General features: G+C 31.7%; 1 protein-coding gene and 1 non-coding gene across 2 annotated transcripts; one reads left to right on the plus strand and one right to left on the minus strand.

Moving 5' to 3' along the window:
- Positions 1–245: 245 nt before the first annotated feature.
- Positions 246–26054, plus strand: LOC132736015 (uncharacterized). The gene is made up of 9 exons (XM_060723058.1): positions 246–563; positions 3813–4127; positions 16826–16913; positions 19319–19482; positions 19802–20111; positions 20706–20792; positions 21270–21397; positions 22306–23291; positions 25401–26054. The coding sequence occupies exons 2-9, from the start codon at positions 3998–4000 to the stop codon at positions 25617–25619; spliced, it is 2112 nt and encodes a 703-aa protein (XP_060579041.1). The 5' UTR covers positions 246–563; positions 3813–3997; the 3' UTR covers positions 25620–26054.
- Positions 12507–12599, minus strand: Trnam-cau (transfer RNA methionine (anticodon CAU)). The gene is made up of 2 exons: positions 12563–12599; positions 12507–12542 (listed from the first exon to the last, which is right to left on the minus strand). It is a non-coding gene; the product is annotated as a tRNA-Met (tRNA).
- Positions 26055–27218: the final 1164 nt, after the last annotated feature.

The following is a 27218-nucleotide window of genomic DNA, read 5'->3' on the forward strand; positions in this document are numbered from 1 at the left end:
AAATTTCACATGTTGGTTTCTTATTCGGAACCTTAAAAGTCAGTTGTTTGCAAATTAATTCGCGCAAAGGAACTATCATAATTGTATTCTGTGTTAATCTGACTTTACAAGTTTCGTTCAGATAGCCATTTCATGAATCATTTCTACAATAACAACAAGTGTGTACTGTTTCACTTGAATCTTTGACAAGGACCGTAGCGATAGCTGATACGATATTTTATGACCACTCAAGTCTTGTCGCGGGCATAAAATGAGGGTTGGAACAAATAAACAAGATTTAACAGGCAAACAGTCATACGTCAGAGCTGTGCTTGTGAATAAGTGATGCAACAATACAGTTTTATCTTCGATTGAACTTATTCGTGACATTGGTTATATATAAATCAAGCGGATCACTGTTCACAGCAGATATATTAATAGGCGGACTTGATTCTTTTTATCAGTTTTTAAAAAACTTTAATTGAATGGATTTTAAATAGATCGCTTAGAGCACGTGCAAGTGAATTTAAAGACATCACATTTATTATTAAAAGATATTGAAGAATTCGTTACACTGAAAGAATGTAAGTATACTTATGTAAATTTAATATTATGCACCTGTGAGTGATAAGGAGAATGTATCGTTATCAAAATTTTGAAGAAATTTGTGACATAGCAAGTATTGAAAACGAGAACTCAAATTCATGTATTATGTTGTTTTTTGTTGTCTTATAAAGGTTCATTATGCCGCAGAAATGCTTTTGTGTTTTCATTTCTCAAAACCTTTTTATTAGTTCATTTGGCCAATTAGCTGAACCATCTTTTGTTTCTGTTGTCTTTAAGTTTTAATGGACGTCAGAATAATACTAAGTTTACATTTTGCTACTTTTATGACTACGCGCTACTTTCTTCATGTAATAAACATCCTGAGTGTACTCTCTAAAACCTTTATGTTAACGTGATAGAATTCATGTTTCCCCTTTCTTAAGAAGTATAAATTTATTCATTTTCTGAGGCATAATGTGCCTTAAAATTTTGTTATGTTCCATTGCAAAACTATCATTATACAGTCATTTCTAACAGGAAGCATAAAATATTCAAAACGGATGTTTTACAATAGACTACCATGACATAATGTTCAGTACATAGTCTAGATTTTACTTGTTTGAACTCGGATATCGATTATGAAATAATGTTGTAACATATTTGAACAATTCTGTGGTTCGTTTCCTGGAATTAATCAGTCCTGGTATAATCTGATAAATCATCCTCGTGACCCCAGTAGAGATCGGACCCACGAGATCCCTAGGTTTAGAGGCAAACACCTTAACCTCCACAACACATCTTCTCTTATATTACATTACATGGTTGCATACCATTAGACTTAGGCAAGGTTCGGGCAATAACTATTGTTTGCCTGAAATCAATACACTGCGCATGTCCAGTTTAGGAGATGGCCAAAACTTTGGAACCAGACAAACTGTGAATATGGTGAGGGTTCGACAAATATAGGTCGTTGTAAGTGTCCGCTGAAGTAATTCAGTACATTAAAATGAAGCGCATGTCAGTCAACTGATTCAGATTTAAATACAATGTTTTAAGTTATCAAAACCGAATTATCTTTTTCTGTCATATTCCAATTAATCAAGATGGACTCTGTGCGGATCACCGACAGTTCTATTACTGAAAAAAAGTGAAACGTGATATTTTTCAATCATAGAAATCACTCTAATTAACAAAACCCATTAATCACGAAAATTTATACCATCGGTGAATTTATTGTCATCCAGTACCACGTTGCCGCTGTCAACCGCGTACAGAAATAAGCGAACAAAGCATATCGTAATCGACAGATAACGGAACGTTTGTTTGTTATAAAATATTTGTCAAAGAATGATTCTATTTGGAGCCAAAATATTTGAACAACTCCATTAAAATAACGAGTTGCGTACTGGGACAGCGTATTTAATATGAAACCGAGCTGATTGCATTTGTAAGAGGGATACAACAACTTGTTATTCGTTTTATTGTTAAACTTTATGATGCGATTAGATGACGTATTGATTTTGTTGACAAATAGATGCCACAAATACGATAATGTAAAGTTTTAATAAAACTGGAGTAATGGCCTGTGAATAAAATGAATTCGGTTTGTTCAAACCGTAAATAAAATGCAAGAATTAATATCAATTTTATTTTCACTTTTTGTATTATTTTAAAGTGGCTGTTTTCAATTAAGAAACTTTAGATACGGAAATCGTATAAAATACTTTTCGGCTGAGTCGGTTCATTTTAATAATGTTCCTGCATTTTTACATATTTATTAAAATGCAATCATGGTTTGAATGTATTTGAATGTTAGGTTATTTCCACTATTTTGATAAATGAATAACATTTATTGTCTAATAATATTATAGTTAAGTTCATTTCCTATCTGCCCATGAATTTTTGTAATACTCTTTAATCCTTATATATAAGAAAATAACAAATGTACACATTAATAACCTAGTAGGCAATTTTCATTAAACATTTTTTAAAAGTTTTTTGTTAATCAAATGCTTTACGTGCAAATTAATCTCAGAATGAAAGTTGTTAGATAAAAGTATTAATAATTGCAATGCGTGTTCTTTTTCCCTTTTTTTGCTATATTTTTTTATTATCTTCTTGTTCTATAGAACACAAACTACACTTGAATAATATTGACACCTTTTATTCCTTGAAAAACTATATTAAAAATGCTACATTGCTAAAGGTTTGAGTTGTCAAACTTTAAACTGCTAAATCTAAAGAAAAAATGATAATAAAATTGTGTACTTTATCACTATCCTTTTATAGATGAAAACACAAGGTTTTGCATATCATTTTTAATGATCTAAAATGTAAATCACTCTAATAGAGTAAAATTGATTTTTATGACGACCCCAGGTAGTCCGTCCGTCCGGATGTCATGTTCTTTAATTAAGATTCCACTTAGACCTTTCCATTCTGTATATTTACAGACAATGTAACTAACCAACATTTCTCCTGAAATAAAATAACAACCCAACTAATTCTAATATATTATTCATGAAGGATAGTTCAGCTTTTCAAAATTGATTTCATTGTCTGCGGTCTTGTGTAATTTAAACGAGCGGTCGTTTTTGCAATTTTAATGCTTTCCTTTTGTGGGCATCGTTTCAATACAAATTTGGCTTTTATCGCCTCGTCATTTTATATTAGAGTTAAACATCGAAAACCAAATAGCGACAATATAAATTTCCATTGTAATTGGTCTGTACAAAGGCTGGGATAGAGCAGGGTCTTAAATTGTTTAGTATTCCGTCAAATCAAAATATTGACAAATCAGGGACGATCAAATAGCCTGCTTCAAATCATGTCCACCGATGTAATACATCCAAATACATGATATGTCAACAACAAAGTAAATTAGGACTGACATATTTGTACTTTATATTAAACTTTCTAATGGGGATACTTGTATAAATAAGAAAATCATAAAATTCTGGTACATTCTTTAGACTGCAGTTTTAACGCGAAATTCCTTTACAATATAGCTAAATATACATGCACTTTTTTGATGTGGTTACTTAGTTGTTGTTTTTTCGCGAGAATGTTATTATTTATTTGTGTTCAATGATTATTAGATTAAATGGAAAAAAAATCTTGAAAACTTGGTTACGTTCATCTATGCATAAATATTGCCAAGCAACATATAAGTGATTAAATGCGTTAACTCGGCCATCTTTTTGTGTATTATTGAAGTGTAATCAGCGTACTGTTTGATGTCAAAGTCGGTGAAATACAATTTTGATTTATTTTGATTTCCTTTTCAGAGGAAACGATGGATATTGGATAAAATATGGTTTGTAGCATCGGTATAAAATGATGTTATACGGACACTAAAGAGTTGCGCAATATACATGCACGCCTATGGAAAATTAATTCGCTATAGTGATTTGAAAACATTGTGGACAAGTTTCGTGTTGTGTACGAATTCTTCAAAGAAATTCCGTAAAAGATGGCAAATACTTTTGAAAAGGTGCTTAACGTTATATCAAAGAAACCGGATCAAAGACAGGATTTTGAGATACAGGGTCTTCTTCCATGGTTGAGGAAAAAGTCTAAGATATTTTCAACTTTAAAGACAGGTATGTTTGGCAGTGTATCATATATAATATTCACATATACTTAATCTAGATTTACTACAATATATAAAGTTAAATACTACACACAATAGTTGTACTATTACTGAAAGTTTTGTTTGCTAAGGGTGTACGGCCAAATTTGATTTATTTTTAGTCAATGGAGATAGATCGGAAATCAAACATAGTAAAAGTAAAGTTACATTAAAAATAACGTTTTCATAAAATTGCAGGAAACTGTCAAATTATATTATTATTATGGAAATGTATGCTTGGTGGATCACATTCAAAACTGAATCTTATTGTAATGACTTGTGACTCTGTTTGTTGGACAACAACAAAAATATGAAATACAAATGTACAGTATAATGATGATGATAATAATGATGATGATAAACAGTAAAGTCATTTTAGAAAGAAAAACGTTTTCATGGCATCAAAAAGCTAGTACTACTGTCATAACCTAACATGGAAGTGCATGTCTTGGAAAAAAGAAAAAACAACGAAAAACACAACCCACATTTTTTTCTTTAAGAACATTTAAGGCTCAGTATAAGAACTGTAATCATTGCATTTTATACGGGTAAACAAATGTAAAGTGACATAATATAATAGCATGTAATACGGGTAAACAAATGTAAAGTGACATAATATAATAGCATGTAATACGGGTAAACAAATGTAAAGTGACATAATATAATAGCATGTAATACGGGTAAACAAATGTAAAGTGACATAATATAATAGCATGTAATACGGGTAAATAAATGTAAAGTGACATAATATAATAGCATGTAATACGGGTAAACAAATGTAAAGTGACATAATATAATAGCATGTAATACGGGTAAACAAATGTAAAGTGACATAATATAATAGCATGTAATACGGGTAAATAAATGTAAAGTGACATAATATAATAGCATGTAATACGGGTAAACAAATGTAAAGTGACATAATATAATAGCATGTAATACGGGTAAACAAATGTAAAGTGACATAATATAATAGCATGTAATACGGGTAAACAAATGTAAAGTGACATAATATAATAGCATGTAATATGGTTAAATAAATGTAAAGTGACATAATATAATAACATGTAACATGGGTAAATAAATGTAAGGTGACATAATGTATAGCATGTTATATGGGTAAATAAATGTTAGGTGACACAATGTAATAGCATGTTATTTGGGTATATTATTAGTTATAAAGATTGTTGACATGTTATATGGCCCTATATAAACGGCTGTTTGTAAATATAACCCGAGCCGCTAGGCGATGGTTATATTGCAAACAGCCGTTTATATACGGCCATATAACCTATCAACAATCTTTATAACGAATTTATAATACAGCAAACATCATTTTTTAGAGAAAAAAGTAAGATTTCTTCATGAATCGACAACAGCCGTGTATATAAAACTATACAAACGTCACGATTATGCAATGAAAAGCGACGTTACAAACGTGCAGTATTATAAATGTTAAGTGACACAACGTAATAGCATGTTATATGGGTAAATAAATGTAAGGTGACATAATGTAATAGCATGTTATATGGGTAAATAAATGTAAGGTGATATAATGTAAAAGCATGTAATATCGCTAAATAAATGTAAGGTGACATAATGTAATAGCATGTTATATGGGTAAATAAATGTAAGGTGATATAATATAAAAGCATGTAATATCGCTAAATAAATGTAAAGTGACATAATATAATAGCATGTAATATTGCTAAATAATGTCATAAGGTGACATAATATGATAGCATGTTATATGGGTAAATAAATGTAAGGTGACACAATGTAATAGCATGTTATATGGATAAATAAATGTAAGCTGACATAATATTATAGCATGTTATATGGGTAAATAATGTAAGGTGACATAATGTAATAGCATGTTAGTAGTACTCATGTTATATGGGTAATACTAGTAAACGTAATGTGAAATAATGTAATACTAGTAGCATGTAATATGGGTAAATAAATGTAAGGTGACATAATATATTAGCATGTAATACTGGTAAATAAATGAAAGGTGACATAATGTAAAAGCAAGTAAGTAGTACTCATGTAATATGAGTATTAACACATATATTAATTCACAAAGTTATTATCTACTACCAAAAATGGAATAAAATAAAACTTATTTGTCATTAAGAATACGTGTTTCATTTGAAATGTCTTTTAATATGTTACACACAAACAAAAAACTACAACAAAACGTAAGATGGCAGCCCGGAAGCCGTAAAATAGACACTTATAACCTACTATCAGTTGTTAAAGTTCACTTGTTCCGTTCCCCCCTCCCCCTCACCCCTTTCCCTTTACCGTCTGGTTAGTTTTCCTTTTTTAGTAACATTTAACTATTGTTTAGCCATATGTATAAGATCGAAAACAAAACGTCCATTTCATTAAATCAGCAAGACTAAGGTCAACGAATGGTAAAATAACTTTGTTTCATTATTATATCTATTCGACGATCAAAATATACATTCCAAAGTTTAAAGAGATGAAAAGTATTGAAAGAATTGTAAAATTACAATTTAATAGCATGTTATTAAAGTTTAAATGTCAATTTTCAAACATGTTTAATAGAGAAAAATCGGATGTATTTACTTTGAGCTTTCGTGTATAATGCACAGAATCTGTGTGGATTATTTGTTAAAGATATACCAGTTAATTTATGACTTTTACATAGATCAGACGTAACATTGCGTTTGTTTTATGATTACAGAAAAATGTTTGTGAAAACAAAACTTTGGGTTCCTTAACCGAAAAAGTCATCGAACCTATTTGTAGAGATCAGCGTCAAATTATTGTGTTGTAAACATATACATGTAGCAATATTTGGTGACGTGTTTGTAAGTTTTATCTGACAACTGTACAAAGTACTGTCAAATAACTTCTGCTGCAGGGTTAAAATAATCATAAAATTATCATAGAATTATCATAAAATGATCTTAAATTTATCATAGAATTATCATAAAATTATCATAGCATTATCATAGAATTATCAATCATAATACTTTACAGAAGCACAAAGCCGTACGATCTTAGAAAACAAGAAAAACTGCCTCATTATTCTGGTCAGTTTTAATTGTCTATCTTAAACGAAAAAAAGGTCATTTAAGTGACAGGGGCAGGGTCTTTCAAATAGTTTAAAAGATCTTGAGGAAGGGTAATTTCATTTTTCATGTCTTTATCCCCAGCCCGACGACCATATCCTCATTTAATAATATCCCAGGATATTCTCTTACAAAAACCCAACACATGGAGAGAAAAAGTAAAAGAAAATACATATTTGTAATAAATATTCTGGCGGTTTGAGTTAGTTGTCGGGTTTCCAAATTTTTCAAATGATGATAAGTTAATATTTAATGTAAATAAGGTGATACGTGCACCTACATTCCAATTAGGTAAAACTAACATTTGATTTTATACCCACTCACATAAAACGCACAAAGACAAAGCCTTTCTTTTAACTTTTTTTTAAAAAAGAAAGGATAAGCTTAAAACAAAATTCATGTTATACTTAAGGACACATTGATTTTCTTCTCGCAATGAATAAACAAGAATGGGAAGTGAAAAATGGAGAACCAGCAAAAATTTATCATATTGTCAACAGCTAATAAACTACTTTTATTTCTGTTTATTTACATAATAAATTAACTTTATCAAATAAGAGGCTTTTGAGGGTATTAGAATACAGGACTGGATGTACTTCATGTAATTGGTTTGAGGGCCCTCAATGGACGGTCATAAATAATGGAAGTTCTTTTTATTCTTAAAATGTCTGCGCTACCACGTTCAAGTTCACATCAAATACTTTTCTCATAAAACATGTAAAAAAAATAGGCCGGAGCATAAAACGGACGTGACAAGGGATATAAACATGGTCGCAACATAAATGACGTGCTAGGGGAGATAAACATGATAATTTTATAATGTATATTCCTTCCTTCCTTCCTTTCCATTCTGTTTGTTCGATTATTTGTTTTTTCTTCTTCTATCATTTTGTGTCTTTGTTTCTTGCTTATCGTCAAGTTGTGTTGAATAAAGTTTTCTTAAAAAGAAAAGTTACGATTTTAAAAACAACAACGTTAAAATGTAACATTTCGTTCTCCTATACCAACAAACAGTTCAATTTGCAGAATATTGATCATTATAAATTGGTTCATGCAGTTGTCCCTATCAACACAACAGCACACTGGACACAATTCATAAAACTCTGACATAAATCTTTCATTTGATTAATTCTTTAAGTGAAGATAATTCTGTTAAATTAAGTTATAGTGTAACACAAACAAATAAAATGCTTGCGTTTAAGTGTTATATTTGTAATGAATTGAAGACACGTCATCAGCACGAAAATAATAAAGGACTGGAGTAGAATAATATTTAACGGACTTTTTTTCTCATAGAAATTCATCATTGACCACCATTGACTGCTTTTGCGAATTACATTTTGAATTCATTTGCCCGCTTCGCAAAATCAGCGGTCATAACTATTCTTTTTTCCCTAATCCCCCACCTCTTTCCCCAACTTCAAACTATTCTTGGTTTAAATCTCTGAAAATTGCTATTTCAAAATTAGCGACCCCAACTACTTCTTAAGTTTAAAGAACTTTTTAAAGTTAGTTTATAGAACTTTTGAAGTTTCAAATTCATTTCGTTAATTTTAATTCATTTAACACTGTGAGTTGGAGGGTGCAAGGGTATGTTTAATGCATGTCTATCTTTCCCTTACATTTTTAATACGTTTTTTTTTCTATCAAATTAAAGTGAAGTATTTTCTTTAATATCATATTGCTTTTATCTATTTGATAAAAGCTTGTTAAATGTGGGTGTTTTTATTTAATTTAAGACAAAATTATAGAAACTTATATCTATCGGTACAAAACACTCTAAATTGGTGGTTTAAAAATCAAATTAATTTGTAAGTACGCTGTAAAACATCCGACCATGTTAAGCAAATATTTATTTTACAAAAAAGAGGTACCACTTGAAAAAGTATAAATCATTTCATTAAACGAAGAAAGAATTTCATTATGAGATAATTGATTGCTGATAAAATGACATTTTTTTAAATTTATTATTAAATAGGTTAAAGGGTGAAATTTAACAATTATTTGTTTAAGCCCTTTACATGTAAAAAAGGCAATAATGACTACCATAGTCATTCCACAGTATAGAGTAAGACCAGTACGATCGCCTCGAGGGGTTAGAGTCGATGCCTTCTAATCCAGTTACCTCTCTGGCGTGGGTTCGATCCCCGGGAGATGCTTTGGTAGTTTAGCACGGAGGAAGGTAGTCTAGTACTGGTGTAACTCTCCAGGAACGATGGTTAGGAAACTTCCCGCCTATATGACTGAAATACTGTTGGAAAAAGGCGTAAAATGAAAAACAAACGAACTATATAGTCAGGCCAAACTGAGCATAAAAGTAACACTAGGCCAGTTTAAACAATATAGAGCCATGTAACAGGCAAGGCTGAACAGTATATGCCAGGGTAGTATTAAGTTATTATAGTTAAGCCATATGGAATATAATAAGAGGCCAGCCTGAGTCGTAAAGTATAGAGAAGGACTAGTCTGAAAAGTATATAGTTTGACAAATTAGAGTAGTATATTAAGGCTGTGTAATTCATACTTAAGTCAGCCTAAGCTGTATAAAGTTAGGCCAGTTTAATGCCAGTTTAAGCGGTATAGTATTAGTCTAGTGTTAAAATCTATTAAGTTTAACAAGGCTCTATTCTGTTGACTATTCATTTTTATAATAGTAATATTGACATCCCAACACCGTAGAACAGCTTAACATTCAATGCTTCACAATTAAAGCAAGAAAGGGTAACATGAAATGCATTTTCCTACTTCTAAGAAAGAAAGAAAGAAAGAAAGAAAGGGCCTCATATTTTATAAGATATAATAAAGAATAATTATGAACTTCAAGATAACTTCAGATAAATTATAAGTACACCATTAAAAACTTAAAGCACACGTATTAAGAGCGCTAATAAAAAGTTAATAACAAAGTTAAACAATGAACGCGTCAAGTAGTATAAACATAATTGAGCCGTGTCATGACAAAACCAACATAATGGGTTTGCGACCAGCATGGATCCAGACCAGCCTGCGCATCCGCGCAGTCTGATCAGGATCCATGCTGTTCGCCTTCCAACTCTATTACAAGTGGAGAAACTGATAGCGAACAGCACGGATGCGCAGGCTGGTCTGGATCCATGTTGGTCGCAAACGCACTATGTTGGTTTTGTCGTGACACGGCTCAATTTAATGTGAAAATTAACGCGGCATTGGTGTTGTTCTGTTCTTAAAAAAGAAAAAAAAGTATATGTGTCGGGGCTAAAAGACAAAAATGGGAGTTTATCAGAATGTCAACAGCTAATAAACATATTTTTATATTTTTGTTTATTTACATAAGGAATTAACGTCATTTACTAAAGCGTATTTGTGGGAATTAAAGTGCTGTGTACAGTATTTTTGTAGGACTTTTTAATGTATGGTCATAATTCACATTTTTTTTTTTATTTTAGCAATAAAACTATGGCCTCAATTAATGGAAATCATGAGATTATAAGGACACTTCAGTCCGCGGTAAAAATTGGGCTGTGTCGTAAAACATAATCAAATGTCAGTAACATAAAAACTTTATGGACAAGTTAGCCAGTTCAAGGGTCATTTATTTCAGGATACAGAACAGGACGCTCGCTTTGTTGTTCTGCAATTAAAGGCACATAATACCTCAGAAATGAAAAAAATCTGGCCTTAAACAGAAAGAGAAAACCTAGGTTTTATAAAGTTTAAACAATTCTTTTAGAGCATGCAAGATTCCACAACATGTAGATTATTTGCCCTAAAAAGAGGTAAAATGTAAACAAAGTACATAGGATTGTTAATCATATTTACTTGACTCTCACACACAGTACTGGTATATAAACTGAAGTAACCGCCTCCTTGGTCGATGGGTTAGAGTCGATGACTTCTAATCCAGTTACCTTTCTGGCGTAGGTTCGATCCCCGGGAGATACATTGGTAGTTTAGCGCGGAGGAAGGTAGTCTAGTACTGGTGTAACTCTCCAGGAACGATGGTTAGGAAACTACCCGCCTATATGACTGAAATGCTGTTGGGAAAAGGCGTAAAATGAAACAAACAAACAAACAAAGTATATAAACTGATTGAACTGTGTACAGAAAACACTAACTATACTAGTATAAAATTATAGTGTATTGCTTATCAGTATCGCCTTTTTAAAAACGATAATATTTAAATTCTGATATAATTTTCATTACTTTAATTCTTTACTTTCACACGAATACCCAATTATTAAATGTGGAATTCTGAAGAATGAATATATAAATGTACATGTATATGATTTTTATGGCTATATTCTGACCAATCTCAGAGTACACATTACGTCTATATTAAATTATTAACCATTTATTATATAATTATTCCAAACTCATTCACACACCTTAACTAGCAAATGTTTAGGATGTTAATAAATCAATTAACTGAAGCCTGTTTGTAACCGTAATTTCCAATATATTACGTAAATATTAGTTAACGTCAAAAGCACTTCAAATTGACAGAAGACCTTGTATTCTCGCGGATAAGTTTTTAATAACGTGTGGTCAAGTGGTCAACAGGCACTTCAAAGACTGTACTATTGACCACTGTACTTGAAGATCATTGAAAATAAAAGCCGGAAACCAGATTTGTCGTACTGCCTTGGTGATCTTTGATAAAATGGGAGCAATTAATACTCCACGGTTTCTAGATTATGTAAACTACATCGCCCGCAATATTTGATCAAGCAAGGCAAAATAGCGTCCGTACAGCGTTATAATAACGAACTCATATAATGCTATTAAAAGAATATTTCCTGCATATATAACAAAATACCAGAAATAGAATATATTAGCATTAGTAATATAGAAAATTGTTCAGTTATAATGTATGGTACAATGCAATAAGAAATTGCAATAAGAAATTATTTTATCTTGATCTTTGTAGAAAGCAGAATTTCTAGAATAAATTGTGAATGCATTTCGTCTAATCTTTAAAATGTTCGTGGTAAATAAAAAAGATAGAATGAACAGGTTAACCCATTTATATCATTAATTGGCATTTGTTTTATCTTCGGTAAGTATTGATATCATCTTATTTGAGGTTTGTATTCAGTTCCCGCTACACGCCAGTGTGAAAAGATAACATGTTTCAATTAAGTTATTAATAAAATAATTATTATATAATATAATTATGATATACATGTATATGAAAATATATTTAAAAAAAATATTGCAATCATAGCCAGTAAGTGTAAAATTCAGTTTAAAAAGAAAAAAAGTGTATGTGCCCCGGGTGAGGATCGAACTCACGACCTTCAGATAACTCTGTGGTTTTTATGATTATGAGACTGACGCGCTGCCTACTGCGCTACCGAGGCACTTGTACGTCACCGTGTTTGTAATTAAAGTGGTAGACGGCCGCTTTAATAAGACCGAAACCACGCCTACTATGTTATTTAACGTATATTCTATTTACAGTCCGAATTATAAAGAGCAAAGTCAGCTGATTCGGGCATGTTTTTCGTTTTTCAAATTGTAGTACATGTAAATATTTGCACTTTATAATCTAACCTTCGTCAATATACTATAGGTTTTTTTTATAATACTTTTCTAAATTTTGTTAATTTAGATCAATATTGAAATTTAAAACACGCACTGATCATTTAAAGTGAAATGATAAAGACGAAACTCCATCATGGAAAGTAATTAATATAAATGTTATGCTTTTTTCCCAATCCATATATATTGTGATGTAAAATGATACATGCTAAGTAAAATATGTTTAACGATATATGGCGATTTACCGATACTGAATCGTCGTACCGCGATTATTTTGTCTCTGTTTGATCAAAATATACATTTACATGCGCTCGTATTTCGACATTTTCCAGCCTTTTAAGTGTGTTAAAACTTTCATGAATTGCGGTCCATGTCATTTAATCAAGAACAGACTGTACCAACGAAGTTCTTTTTTTTTTTAAACTTATGATTGCATTTGTTTTTTATTCAGCTTACGCGCGTGGTCCACGAGATATCAGCAGTTGCTATTTTAATTTTGAGCATAAAATATTAAAAATGTATTTATACAACTATTGACAGTGTCCTTTAAAATAGCAAAATATAGAAACATCGACCTATTAAAGGGACTCCACTGATGTATTTTGACATGATGGGACTGAAAATATTTTTTCCAGATAAATGTACCATTTGATGTAGGTTTAGACCACTTATCTTTGTGCTAAATTTTAGATCATTCGCGCACTTCGTTTTCCAGAATAATTATTCAAATTGTGAAAAATGACCCAAAATGAAAAGCGTTTAACGCTTTTCTGAGTCGGGTTAAGAAAATCATTAAAATACGATTTTCAATTTATTTCATAGTATATTTCTTAACTATCTTTGCATATATTTCTGTTTAAAGTGCCCCAGCTCATTTATGTAAGAAATTCAAATGTTATGTTTTTAGGCTTTTAAACCTCAGTGGAGTCCCTTTAAAATTATTGCAATTTATTGACCTACTATTGGCCTAACGACTAATTTAAAAGTTTTACTAGCAGACATTCCTCGTTAATAATTGAAAATGTGGCCTTATTAAGTGTAAGTGCCCTGTATAAACATGTGTAGAAAGAGGACTTAGTACAAACAGGTCGATGTTATTGAGTGACATTAGATGATCATTTGATGCAAACTAATCAATGGTTTCTATTGTCTCAAACGTAACAGTTAAAATGTTGATCCCCAGTAATGATCAGTTTAAAATTGATCGTAATGCTTGCTAGATTTATAATGAGCAGTTTTATGATCGATATGAAAACTGAGCCCGAGTTAACAAAAATAATAAATAAATAATATGGTTATTATAAATTGTTGTTTTTACGATCTCTATACGTGATGAACCCGCTGGATTCTTCCAGTGCATGGAACTGTCAATCACCAATATTTTGGGGGATTGTCAATCAGCATTTTTTTTTTGGGGGGGGGGGGTTTAGTTGGTCAGTAAAAGGTATTGAATTTGGTCAGATTGCACAGATGTGTCATAGGCTTATCAGCAAACAGCTCGTTACAAGATTCATGATAAATAAATATAAAAAATTGTAAGCATATTGTTAATGGAGCAAGCGACGTGACTCGGCCTTAGCCTACTTAGGTTGAGGCACTTATCAACCATTGGAACTACATAAACATTAGCCATGCGGCCAGTGCAGACTATTATCAACTGGAACTTATCTGTCATCTGCTCATGGTCTGCACTATTTAATGTTTAATCTTTCGCGGGAGCTATGGAATAGAAATGCATTTAAAAAAATGTTGGCAACACAGTACGAAACTGTGAAGAAACAAGTTAGATGCCACGATTCGTTTGATCTATATGGCAAACAAGATTTTTTTTCCAGCTAACTAAATGGTTATTTATTGTAATTATTGTAATCCCACTGATATATCACGATTTTGTTAAAAGTAATTTAAAATATCAAGCACGACAAACTTCATTTATTGGTGTTATTTGTGTTTAAAGATAACTTTCACATTTAAAACAAATAAAATGCAAATGTATCACTGGATTTAATCATCATTTTCATGCCGGCTATCTCATCATGTGAATAATTTCTCCATTTACGTACACGTGTCGCAAATTTGAAATGTTATAACATTAATAAGCGTTCTTTGATCTTTCGTATGAATTATTCATAAATGACGTCACGCATTTAATTTGAATTAAGCGCTTGTATTCATCGCTAGGTGTTGGTATGCCAGTGGTAAAGAATCTGTTATTTATTTGTTATAAAAAACATGCTGAAGCATATTTAGTGTAAATGAGCCGCTTTGCTGCATTAAGCAATTTTATTGTCAAGTTAAAAAAAAAATATTTCACGGGAATTTAACAAACTTGAAAACATCTTATACCACCTGAAATCGTGAAGTAAAAACAAAATGTTCACGTTTATTACGTAATCGGACATAAACATTCTTCTTGCGCGGTTTCAAAGGCAGAATGCATGTACAAGAATAAAAGAAGCTCTATCCCTTACTGTTATACTGATTCATCAAAGCTGAATGGATTAAAAAAAATTGTCTTTAATTATTTATTTTTATTATTTCTGAAATTATGAATTTATCATGACCTTTAAACTCCCCCACCCCCTGGGGTCACTATCTTGTATCGTGTTTACCACATTTTCATGTTTTATAATATTTTATCATGTTTTGGTTAAATCAACATATAAAAGTACAATGCCTCATATATATATGTATATATATACTGACCTACTACAAAGTTTAGACCGATAAATTATTCACTTTTCAAATCCTAACACTTTCGCCAGTGCCTTTTCAGGCATATATTTAATCATGTATTTAGCTAGACTATAGATCAGTGTTTAACCATATTTGTTTAACAAATCCTTTAAGACATGGCAAATTGATGTCACAAAGAAACATAGGAAAAATAGAGTACATAAATAAACACTACAAAAACCCTTAACCCTTTTCTAAAGTACTTTCAATTTATGTAAATACATGGTATGAAAAAAAAGACAGGCGGACTTTTGTAAACATCATTGTGCGTAATGAATTTATTGAAGATATCTATTTCAATTTCTTGATATATAATGTCTATAGACACACGAGTTTATAAATGTTATAAGTTATAAGACTAAACTTATAAAATCAACGACATTTTGCTAGGCAGATATTAAAAGTACGGTTTATTTTGTCCAACGTTAAATAGAATAAAAATATGACTTTCTTTAAATTACTTCTAAGACTATGATGAATAAATATAGAAGATCTGTTGATTGAATTATTGTGTTTTTCACTTGAACAATATTCATATTTTTTAACTTGTCAGGTTTAATTTACACTGTTTTCAGTTGTTCTTTTTAGATCACGAACATAAAACCTTGATCAGCGCGGTGCATTGATTCATAAAACTATATTACTTTTTAGAAAACACCTAGAGTTACCTTTTTTTTTTACATACTTAAAAGAAGTTTTTTTCTCTCAAAAATTAGCTTACATGAGTTTACAATGTGAAAAAAATCATTTTCTTAATCATTTCAAAGATGTAGGCACAATGATGTCGAACTAATTTACATATATTATATTGAACATATATTTATATACGAATATACATGTATAGTACCATTACTGCATGCATTGCTTGAAAGGGTAACATATTGATCTCAGACGTGTCGAAGGGTGGCTGTAGAGGGGTGGGGGAGTGTGGGGTTAGTTTTCTTTCTTTCGGCGAACTTCACCTTTTATCCATCATAGCCAAAGCTCCACAAGACAGACATGCAAGAATTAAGTCTTATTCTTGCTAGCGTCTGACCAGACTTGCGATCGGGAATATATTCCATTCTCCTGAGGATTAAAGTTAAACAAGCGACAAATTACCAACGCAAAATACCGCTAGTGCTTCCTCGAGAGAATATCAATCTCGCTAAATCTCGCGTCTTTAATTAAAAAAAAAACAACAAACAAACAAACCGGACGACTGAAGTGATTTAGTCAAATGTATGCATTGCATGAAAACAGGTGGCACAAATTATCTTCCTAACTAAGTCTTGAAGGAATGTAAATATTTGACTCTTTATATTTTCAGATTACCTGAAGGATATTGTACGGAACTGCAGTGTAGGAAAGTACTGTAAAGATGATATCATCATAAAACAAGGTGAAATTGGCGACTGGTAAGTGAGGACTTTCTTTCTCAGAATATCATTAAGTACACGTTATGCTCCATAAACGAATTAAATATTGACTTTTTTTAGAATAGAGTAACATGAATTTAAAAAGGGCATGTTAGATGACTGTTACCTGAAAAAGTAGCGGCAAATGGGAAATCATAATTATGCTGTAAAAGAAGCAAAATGTAAATTAGTATTTTGACTTCCATACAAAATACTACAAACTGTAAATCACTAAAACTGTACTAATAACCAACTAGGGCGAAAATAGTTTGTATTCATACGCATGCAATGTTTTTCTTACATTTACACTTATGAAGCATTATAAGCTTTAAAGTTACCTAATCTGAAAACTGTATAACATTACTTTCTAAATTTTTGAGTTCTTTGACACTTAATTAACTTATGACTACATGTAATTTGTACTATATTTACTTTGGCCGCTGATGTAGTTATTTTCAAATCGCGTAAAGCAATAATATGCATACAATTTTAAAAGACGATTGCAAAATTTAGTAATTAATTGGCCAGTCAATTTTAAAATAGATAGGGAACTATGATTTTGGGAGTAACTGCGAATATCTATTTCACGCGTTTCGTTAGTAAAGCGTGAAATATTTGTCTATTCGTAACGTGTATAGTTTATAATGTAAAGTATTGGTCAGTACTTGTGCACGAGTTTTACGTGCTTGATAGTGTAGTATTTAAAGGTTTATGTGTATGAAATATTCATTCTACCAGACGATTCAGTACAAGCAACATTTTCTAGTAAAGATAATAGGGTGGAAATATATGCAATATGCACATAATGTTTTTTAATTGTCGTAAAACATTAGCTGAAAATGTAAAAGTAAAAATCAGACTTTATACATACATGTACATCAATCGTTATTGTATAAGTTAAAATCAGATTTTATGCATGTATCAATTGTAATTATATAATCATTAAGAAACATCTTTTTTCTTTTTTGAAAATTTGTAGTAGGGTTTTTAATGATATGTTATTTAAAGACAAAAATAAAAATACTTTTTTCTTTTATATGTAATATAAATTACAAGCACTTGTGTGATGGTATAAGGTTGTTTAAATCAACTGTTTTATATTATTCATACGTAAAGATGTTAACAATAATAATTAGATACATCTATTTATGGTTTTCAATGGCAAGATTTGTCATAATGAATTAAATTTGCGATGTTCATAACTTTATATCCACAAGGAATGAGGCCGACATTCAAGCAAACTGACATTTGACAAACGGGCACAGGTTTTTCAGAGAAATTTCATTTATTTTAAATGTTTTTGATCTCTGTTGTTTTCCTGGGCGAGTCGGTTCGCATACTTAATATTTTTGTCTTTCCTTTCCGGCGTAATTAATTTTCAAAACAGTTATACACAGGCTAGTCTTTGTGTTTTTCTCTTTTATTTTTAAGAAAAGGAACGTATACATTTACTTGAGATCTCGTGGATATTTGGTTATATCATTTTTTGCAATATCAAAGCTGCTTAGCTTCATTAACTGCTGTTGAATTTGTTCCTCTCTGCAAAATAAATCGCACGTCTGGTATTGCATTCATGTTTTTGTTATTTCTTTAAACGAATGATAGTGAAGAAAAGACGTCTTGGAACTATTTTGCTTAGCGTAGATAGCTTACAAATGTGTTCAAACTATAGTAAAGCTGACTGGGGGCGCATTGCGCATGCCCCCAAAAAGAAATAGAATGAAAAGATGATTCAGGTATTTGGTCAATGAGCATCTTTTTGGAAACTATAAAAATACAGAAGAAATAAAAAAGCTTTTGAGAAACAAAAATAAAGCATTTCTGGGACATACTAGTAATGGACCTTTAAGTACAACCGCATGAATGTACAATGTTTTAGAAAATACAAACAAACGTAGTACATTCGATTCGAGTGTCAGGTCGGCGTCGTAGTCTAATAAACAGTTGGAGATTATTTTTTTTTTCAAAATTGACTTATTTCATTATTGTTTTTCTGACAGAAATTCGCGGATAAAAGTAGATTTTAGCGATCATTGTGATAATAAAAAGAATTGCATAACTTTTTAAAAAAAAACAGACAGAACTGAATTTTTTAATTAAAACTGTTATGTACATGGCTCCAACGACACATTATTACTCCTGGTACCCATTTCAAAGATACGTTCAGTTAGTTATTAAGTTGGCGGGCGTCTTTACCGCTTCTTTGAGTTTATGCATTGCGAACAATAAGATATTTTCGAAATATCTGAAAGGATAACTGTCTTGACACTTGATTATTAAATCTTGTATAAGGGATGTAACCATTTACAAACTCCGATTATAAGAGTTCACCCCCTTGGCAAAACATGTCTACTTTAAGAGGATATCTTATACCCTATTAATTTTTATCGTTTTCTCCTTTTTAGTTTTTACATTATTTTGGCGGGCAAAATTTCTATATTCATCATAAACAAGGATAAAGATGCGGGTTCAAATGACTCCGACGAGATGTCGGCATTTTCCGCCATTGGTTCGACAAAAGACGGCGTTCTTGATCGATCAAAGTTGGGAAACTTTGTGACAAGTTTAGGTATGAATTTATTTGTTATAGGGAGCTTGCATTTTTTTATTTAAAAAAAATGAAATAAAAATAGATGCTTATGAATAAGCCTGTTTTTTTCAATATCAATTCACTAAAATATATATCTTATCTTGCAAATAAAGTTTAACTATCTTTTAAACAATAATAAATCAAAACCTTAAAACAATACGATATTTCGTATTGTAAAATAAAGTAGATGACTTGCCATGTACGTATTGCCGTTTTTACAAATGTTAATTGTTTTTGTACCATGTATGATGCACTGAGAGAAATAAAGAATTTGAATTTGCAATTTAATTTCTTTCAGGTTCCGGTTTTCCGTTTGGCGAAGTGGCTCTTGTTTCTGACGATGCAGTCCGGACAGCTACGATTATTGCCGAAGAAGAAACGGACCTTCTCGTGGTAGACCGGGCCTTGTATAATCGAGCAGTAAGAGATGTTTTGGCGGAGGAATTTGAAGAAAAGCAACACTTTATTAAAACAAATGACCTGTTCAAGTCTTGGATACCAAAATATAAAAAGCAGCTGACCATGGCTATGTATAAAGAAACTTTCCCTTATGATTCAGTGCTTGTGAAACAAGGGGATGCTGTTGGGAATATATATTTTATAGTTAGGTTTGTAAATTTACAAAATACGTAAAATCTTCCTTATTGTATATTCTAGATAGTGATCATTGTTTTTCATTCTTTCGTCATTAAACATTAACTACATAAATTATGGTGACTAGTGTACGCCATGTCACGTGATAGGACAAACTCAAAATTTATCCTGCTAAGGTTTTCGCATACGACATAATCGGGCAAAGCTACGACACATAAAAGTTGTCGTGTTTTGCTTTATATCTGCTTTTCGCGGAGAAATGCAACAATGCGATCCGCGAAATGCAACAATGCGAAAAACACAAAGAAAGGAGTTGACCTTTGTCGAAATGCACCCCCCCCCCCACACACACAAAGGTATGCCACTTTCTTCGTCTTTTCGCATTTTTTGGCAAAGTAGCGATAGGACATGGCGTAAATCAATCACCATTAATAATGGATCAAACCTTCAAACGCCGTCAATATTAAATGAAGTCGTACAAAACCTATGCTATTCCATGATTTGATATTCTAAAAGAGAACCTATGGAAATAAAATAATGCCAACAATGTTTCTACGGAAATAATCACATAAACAAGTATTCGTATAATTTGTGTTTATAATTTTTAGCGGACAAGTGGAGATTCGATGTGACACCTCACAGCACGTGCAACAATATCCGAAACTTTATAAATTACTGGAGGATGAGCGGGAAAAGTAAGATTTAATTCTCCAATTATATTTTATCGTCCTTCGGGATTTATTCATACATATATCTAATTTTGTTGAAGTGTGAATACTGCTTTAACTAGTGCTATAGGGCGTCAGTGATGTTGCGTTTTCCATTATCTTTCATGAACAGCCTCGAACAAAGCGAGTCTGCTATGTTCACTTTTCAACTTTGATTTCCTTTTCCATTTTCTGGATTTACCAATCTTATGTAGAGTAAAAGTATGCAAACACATATAATATAATGATATGTAAATTAATTTGCCTTGCCTATATAAGCATTGTCCAAAATACATAAGTGACGGTTGAATTGAATAAATTAAACGACCTTTCTTTCTAAAAGGCTGATTATATAACAAGACAACATTTTGAGAATTGAAAATAAAAGAGTACCATCTAGTAAATAGCCTTTGAACTTTATTAATTACCATATCATTATATATAAGCTGTGCCGTATCGTTCCAGACTTATAAAAGAAAAGAAACAAAAACGCCAACAAGATGTCGTGGAAAATCTCCCTCCTTCACTGAAGAAAAAGGATTCTCTTCCGAAATTTCTAAAAATGTGCTACCTCGGTAAAAATGAATCACTTGGTAAGTGGGCTGTCTTCCTTTACTCTCTGATTAAATGTCGAATAAATCGTAAAGTTTTGAAAGAAACTTGTGCAGTACAAATGCCTCGTTGGTTGATCATTTTTGTGGTTTTAACGCTAATTTTAACACGTGTTTATCATATCCCGGCGGTTGATAACCTAACCAGTTTTCCTGGATATTCTATCAGTAACCATCATTTTCTCCGCAAGTACAGGGTGATCCAAAATCAGAAATTTTGGAGATCAGTTATCACGAAGAAATTACTCAAATTATGCCCCGCCCGAAGATCCACCCTCTAGCTTACAAATCCCATGTTCTCCATAATAAGGACAATGTTCGGACTAGATGCTTTATGAACAATTTCAAGGTTAACCTATGTAAAAATTAAACTGTTACATAACTGTATAAAATAATGTTTCACACTATACAGTCATATAGCGGACTGAAACAGTTATTACACTTTGAAAGCACTGTAAGGCTCAAAATGAATATTATGTCTTTTGTGTATTGTGTATATACATGTAAATGTATGTAGAAATTATAATGTTGTTAAATTGGATTTAGAACATTTTAGATGTTCATAACATGAAGAAGTGAAATAATTTGTCACTAATGTAACACATTGTAAGCAAGTGGTATTTTGACTTCTATTCACTATTGCATTGTACCTAATGCCAAAGTGCAAAACAAAAAAAGGAATGGCTTAATTATTTGGCTAGTGAGTAACATTTTGTAATCTGTAATAGGACACAAAAAAACATAAAAAGCTTTTGATTTTTTTTAGTTAAATGTGACACAAATTGTGACGTAAGAAAATATATAATAAACTGTGATAATTTTAAGTTCTGGACGTGTGACTTTCAAAATTTTAATGAACACTGTCTACCATATTTTTATTTGACTTTAAGGTGAGATTGAGGTGTTGATGGACATGGATACGTACATGACCACAGCTATCTGCACGGAGAAAACGGAAGTACTCGTTCTAGAAATGAAACATTATGAAAGACTTTTCGTGAAAAAACACCAGCGAACAATTGATACCATGAGGCGGAATTTAGAGAAGAAACTTGCAACAAGAACGTCGGTGCTAAAAGAATATGACGCGGTGCCATTGTTAAAATTGTTACAAACCAAATTGAACTTGCTTCATAACCCGCCCGCTTCACAGGAAGACGATATGAAAAAGAAACCCGAAACGTCTGTTCAAATCGCGGAAAAGTTATTCTTTAATCACCAGGGTCCATTGTTAGATATAGAAGGACCCGGTAGTGTGTTTTACATGATTAGAGCACGAGAGAGGTCAAAGTTGAGACGCCAGGCGCACCAACAAGAGAGAAATAATGCTCGAAAAGGTCAGACGAACGGACATATTCATTCAATAAGGCTTCCACAGACGCTTGTAATGGCTGCCAACATGGCGGGTGCCTCGGATACTGGCACGTTTTCCCCACGTGATGAGGAATATAACCCAGTTGTTTCCTTTTCTTCTCCGAGGGACGATCATTTTGAAATTGAAAAAGTGGCACAGCAAAATGTTCCAAACGGTGTTCAGGAAAGACTAGACGCTGTAAAAATTGCAAACGGTGAACCGGAAAATACTGAACAAGACGCTAATGATTACTCAGTGTCACTTCCGGATTCTTTGCCAAGAACCTTCCGGAGAATTCAAAGTGCAGTTAAAGAAAATGTCAGTCGGTCATTTGACGGTGATCGATCAGAAAGTCTCGATGCAATAAATATAAAAACGTTATCTCGTCCTGTAACGAGATTTGAAAAATACAGGACCGAAGTAAATCTGAGACAGCTCGAGACAAAGGTTGCCGAATGGCTTCGTAAGGACAACCCTAAAACAACTCCGAATGTCTCTAAATTGAGACGATTGCAAATCGAGGTAAATAGTTTTCTGAAGAAAAAAAATCCAGCAAACTTCTTGACAATTTAGCTGTTTTTTAAATGCAACATTACGATTTCAAGAAGTCATTTAAATAAAATCAAACCGCTTTTTATTAATTAAGATTGGAATATCATTAAAACTTTTTTTTATAATGCATGCACCGTATTATTCTTTCTTCTGCTTTTTAAATGTGTTTATTTGTAAAAAAAATACTTAAAATTATAAGGAAGTGTCTGAAGAAGCTAAAATTATACAAATGTAAAACATTATTCCTGTTCAGTAAGACAATCTCCAAATGCAAATGTAAGTATGTATGGTGTGAAACAAGAAGACAGCAAATAATTGTGTAGCTAATTATTTGAATTGATTAGAATAGATGTTGTTTATGTTAGCGTGTGTACAGGAAAAACATCATAGGGGTAGATATGAAATGATCGTTAAGGATCACAATACATGTACATTTTGTATGCCATAATATAACACATCATGATGTAACATAATGTTGTTTTTCACTGAACGCTGGTTATCGGCAATAACGGCGTACCTAAATCACAAGAATATATAGGGCTAGAGTCCAGTCAAAACTATACCGCCTCGAAAATGTTGTTTATTCTATTTTAATCATGAACTTTTGTAAAGAACTTCCGTTTCGTTTTTTCAAAAACAAAAATAAACACCAATAACATTGTTAATATTACAACGAGTGATTGATTAATAAGTAAATACACTAAAATGACGCGTATTTTATAAATTACAAAAGGACACATCTTTTTTTAGATGCAATGTTATCATTGTTCATTATTTCTATGCCGTTTTTTTGCTATGTTTAACTATTTGCAATGATTTCTGTCAATTCACTTTAATGGTCTAGAAAACTACAATTGTTTACAGCAATGATCATCAAGTTAAAACATAACCTTGATATAAACATATATCAATAACAAATACTTCTTGATCACTCACGTTTTCTTAAATGCATGTTTATTGTTTGTTACTATAGTCTGCCCCATTTCAAAATGGAAATGAACTTTTGACTTGTATGAATTAACAAAACGAGGTTGAATAAGCAGAAAACATTTTTGTAAACTAAAAAGTCATCCTCGAGATTGTCAGGATTTTTCTCTAGAGTCTACTTTTCTTGTTAAAGGCTGCGTATTGCTAGTGTGTGTACGTTCGTGTGTGTGTTTGTGTTTTATACCAGATATTTACTGACCTTGTCTTTGATGTCACAGCATTTTGAAGGCCCCGTTTTTTTTTGCTAATGCTTCATTATACTAGTAAATCAGTATGAATAACGTGTTGGCCAGTGAGTCACAGAAACCCTTTTTACAATGTAAAGATAGTTCAAAATTGTTTTATCAATAAGTTTTGAAATCTTGCCAAATACCTCACAATGTGAAAAAAGGCGAAAACTATATTCGGTCAAACTATTATTTTTCCCGTTAGATAAAAATATTTTCATTTCCTTTTAGTCGTAAGAAGAATATAGTTGTGTTACGTCTGTAACTGTGATCATTGCATTTAAAAACAATTTTCAAAGTCATGCAATTAAAGTGTATGTTTCGCCGCATGAAACGTTGAATATAGACATAGCATGGTATCTAGTACATAATTCTAAACTTGTAATGCTGTATTTCCTTTTATTTTTCATTAAAGAATTTCGAAAATACTAAGTTAATGAATACTGTTACACTATCTTAACTAAGTAAACGTTTCATACGTTGCCGTGTCATTAATTAACACAAATGATCACAAACTTTATATGATATTTTCTAAGAACTATTGCAAACATATCTAGGTACCCGTACCTTAAACTGTGTTATTTTCTTAGTGATATTTATGATTCTATAGCCCAAGTTATATTACCTGGGACCAACCCACGTAGTTGGTCTTACCGATCATCTTGATCGTGAACAGGACCAAAGGAGGATTTATTTTTTCATTTTGAATGTCTCAAACAAACTTTGTTGACAGATCTGGCCGACTATATTCAAGTTTATGATTTACATTCATTCACTGTTTATCAATTCATGTTAATTAAGTTGATATAAAATGTTCCAATTAGACCGTTTCCTTAGATATGAATCTTCTATTCTTTATCTGCAGCAAATGGAGCCCCCTCCAAAGCCGGGCAACAAAATCATTATACGAAGAAGACCGAGGGGTGTCCGATGCGATTCGTCCACCGGTACCGGAAGTTTTCTACATGCTGGGGACTCTGTTACAACAATAAAAAGGCCGGAACATAAAGCAACAGTTGTTAAAGTATCAAAGAGCGAGAACATTACAGAAAGATATAAAATACTACTGGCAAACCAGACCTGAGATTGTTTCTTCTTCTTCACAGATTTACATAATGTTCTCTAGTGTAGTGAAACAAACCTGTGTTAGATAATATATAAGTTGAAATGTATACAAATTCAATCCTATATTTTTTGTACCTATTCCATCTACGTATAGCGAGTATATCAACATGGATTTTAACCTGACTTCCGACCATTTCATTATAGTCATACGTATTTTTATTTGAAATACCATTATTTTAATACATACATAATTCTGCTTTCTTTTCCCTAGCGAAGTTTTATTCGCAAAGTGTCATATTGTTGCATTAAAATTTATCACTTCCGATCCGTTTCATAAATCATTTTGCAAATTGACTACAATTGCTTTTAATGTACATATGTATCTTATTTATTTGCTATACCAACATTAATCTGCATGTATATCATAAAATATTAAATAAAACATAAAAATGTATCTTTCTCGCATTATATGTTTGCTAATTTTGAAATACATTATGATAATTAGCGATTGAATATTCAAAGTTATTATGCCAATGTCGGTTAATGAGTGACTCAACCAGTGACTCAGTCAGAACTAAGTTATAAAATATGGTAAACAAGATCAACAAGGAAAATCCGCAATCAATGAAGCAACCTCCACACGACCCGGCAACAAGAACCAGTGGCCAGGAGCACCCAAAACAAAAACAGGATAGGTCGCAAGGCAAAGCACGGACAGGCTAATCACTTTAATGATACTTAAAAAGAAATTATGTTTACAATTCCAATGTTGTCTGAACAGTTTCTTTTTAGCAGCACCTTAACATACTTTTTGTATTTTCTGATCATAGATCAGGAAATACAATGCTGACATTCAATCTCAGGAACAGCGCTTCCCGACAAACCTAACAACAAGTAGTTCTCATAACAGCTTAAAACTAGCGATGTAAAAGAAAGAAATATTTTTATTTTGTTACAAGTATCCAACGCATTCAAAGTTTAATTCTGGGAAGGGTTTTTATCTAGAACTTGTTGCCCAATCCATTTGCTTTTTGTGATATGCTCCTCATTTGTATAATGTTTGACATGTATTTAATGCAATAAAGTATGTTTAAACTAAACCTTTGCATATTTCAACAGCAGCAACAACAACAACAACAACATCATTTATTAATTAAGCATTGTCTTTTCAGCAAATGACTGTGCTTTTGTCCCTCAAAAATGACATTCCAAATTAAAGATATTTTTTTTCTTTTCCAAATGAATGATATTTTGTTTGTTCCAGTAATTACATAATTAAAAAAATACAAATATATTTTGTCTTTTCCAAATACCTTATGTTTTTGTCATGACTCCAAATTACTAATTTATTTTGTCTTTACGTTACAATAACTAACGCTTTTGTCTCTCCAAAATGATATTATAATTTTTCCTTTCCAAATGACTGATATTTTGTCATAATTCCAAATATATTATATATTTTCCAAATGATTCACATTTAATCTCTTTCAATAACATTAGTCCTAATTACTCATATGTTTAAGTGTTTCCAAAAGACAAATAATTTGTCAGCTCCAAATGACATTGTGAAAATTATAAACGTATTTTCTTTTCCTAAATGACCACAACTCGTGTTTTA

The sequence above is a fragment of the Ruditapes philippinarum genome, unplaced genomic scaffold (genome assembly GCF_026571515.1).
Source record: "Ruditapes philippinarum isolate M1 unplaced genomic scaffold, ASM2657151v2 ctg5005_1_1_1_1, whole genome shotgun sequence".
NCBI classification, from domain to species: domain Eukaryota; kingdom Metazoa; phylum Mollusca; class Bivalvia; order Venerida; family Veneridae; genus Ruditapes; species Ruditapes philippinarum.